The 1,442-nt window shown below is 44.9% G+C and overlaps 1 protein-coding gene across 1 annotated transcript in view; it reads left to right on the forward strand.

Moving 5' to 3' along the window:
- CCDC69 (coiled-coil domain containing 69) overlaps positions 1–1,442 on the forward strand; it is a 99,643-nt gene that overhangs the window by 81,837 nt on the left and 16,364 nt on the right. Inside the window, 1 exon segment of the mRNA XM_006903719.1 lies at positions 1,072–1,159. Coding sequence (XP_006903781.1) covers positions 1,072–1,159 — 88 coding nt within the window.

A 1,442-nucleotide genomic window follows, 5' to 3' on the forward strand; every position in this document is an offset into this window, starting at 1 on the left:
TTGTCTGTCAGATACTATTATATATATTTTAAAATCAACACAGACTAAGAAGGATTGGCCATCACTTGGGAAATGACAGGCCTTGGAAAACCCTATGTACAATATGTACAATAGAATACAGCCTAGGGAAACTCTTTTTGCTCTTAAAGCCTTCAACTGATTGATTGCTTTATTATGCTAAATCATATTTGGTTATAGATGATAACAGTATTACATAAATCAAGCAATATATTAGGGAAGTGAAGCTGCTTTATTTAAAGCCAGCTGCTTCAATCACATGTAACAATTCTGTAACAGCACCTAGACTAGTGTTTGGCCCAAACCAAGTTGACACAAAATTAAGCATGAGTGCAGCATCAGGGCGCAGCTCTCACAGCACAGTGGTTAAAATGTTCAGCTACTAACCAAAAAGTTGACGGCTCAAATCCACCAGTTGATCCATAGAAGAGCACTATCACAGATATAGCAATCCGACCCCCATAAAGATGCAGAGCCTGGGAAACCTGTGGAGCCAGTTATACTCAGCTCTCTAGGGTCTCTGTGAGTCAGAATCCATTCAATGGTAACAGGTTTGGTTGGGGATTTTTTGAGTTGGTCAGGGTTAAGTGGCAGGTTGGGGCTGAACCCTCTCTAAATTGTGCCTTGCCTTTAAGTATGACCACCAGCTCAGATAGTGACGGCAATTTTTAGTGTCAAATGCAATAGATGAAGATGGTCAGCTTGGAGCAGTGTGACTTTGGGGACACACTTGCTGTGCTCAGATAGGGATCCCTGGACTGAGGGAGAGACTGGTTCTGTGTAGGTCCAGAGGGCAGAACTAGGGCCTGGTGGTGGAGACTGGTAACATTGTGTGCAAGCTGAGAAAGCACAGCAGCATTCGGGCTAGAGGAGTGGGCCCTAGCACTGGAGGAACCGGAAAAACCCTTCCAAAGCCCACAATCTGCTGCAGGGAGTCTTATACTTGCCATTTCCCATCACTCAGATGAGGGAATAGGATGCTTAGCACCAAACCTCACATCACTGCAGGGTTTAGTGAGTGGGTAAGTTACGCTGTCCTGAAATTACCCCCAGGTGGAGAAGCAAAGGGAGGTGGAACTTCAAGAAACACTGGCCAAACAGCGAGTAGTCCTGGAGAGAGAGCATGAAGAGGCCCTGCAAGGTAAGGAAAAGGGCTATGGAGAGGGCGAGCGGGCTTCCCCTTGTTCTGCCTGTGCGTGGACTCACACTGGTCCTGCCCACCTGCTCTGATACTCAAACAGTTGACTGCATCAGAGTTGGAGTCTGTGGGATCTTTGGCCACAGAAACGTTTTCCTTTGGTTATGGATCTACAGGTCTGTCTCAATATTCTACTGTGCTATATTTGAAAAGTTTTTCCTTTACCATTTAAAAGCAGTGCATATTCATTAAAGGAAATTTTGAAAACCAAAACAAACAGGTTGTT

The sequence above is a fragment of the Elephantulus edwardii genome, unplaced genomic scaffold, assembly GCF_000299155.1.
Source record: "Elephantulus edwardii isolate Elephantulus edwardi_28Jun2011 unplaced genomic scaffold, EleEdw1.0 scaffold00130, whole genome shotgun sequence".
In the NCBI taxonomy this organism is placed as follows: Eukaryota; Metazoa; Chordata; class Mammalia; order Macroscelidea; family Macroscelididae; genus Elephantulus; species Elephantulus edwardii.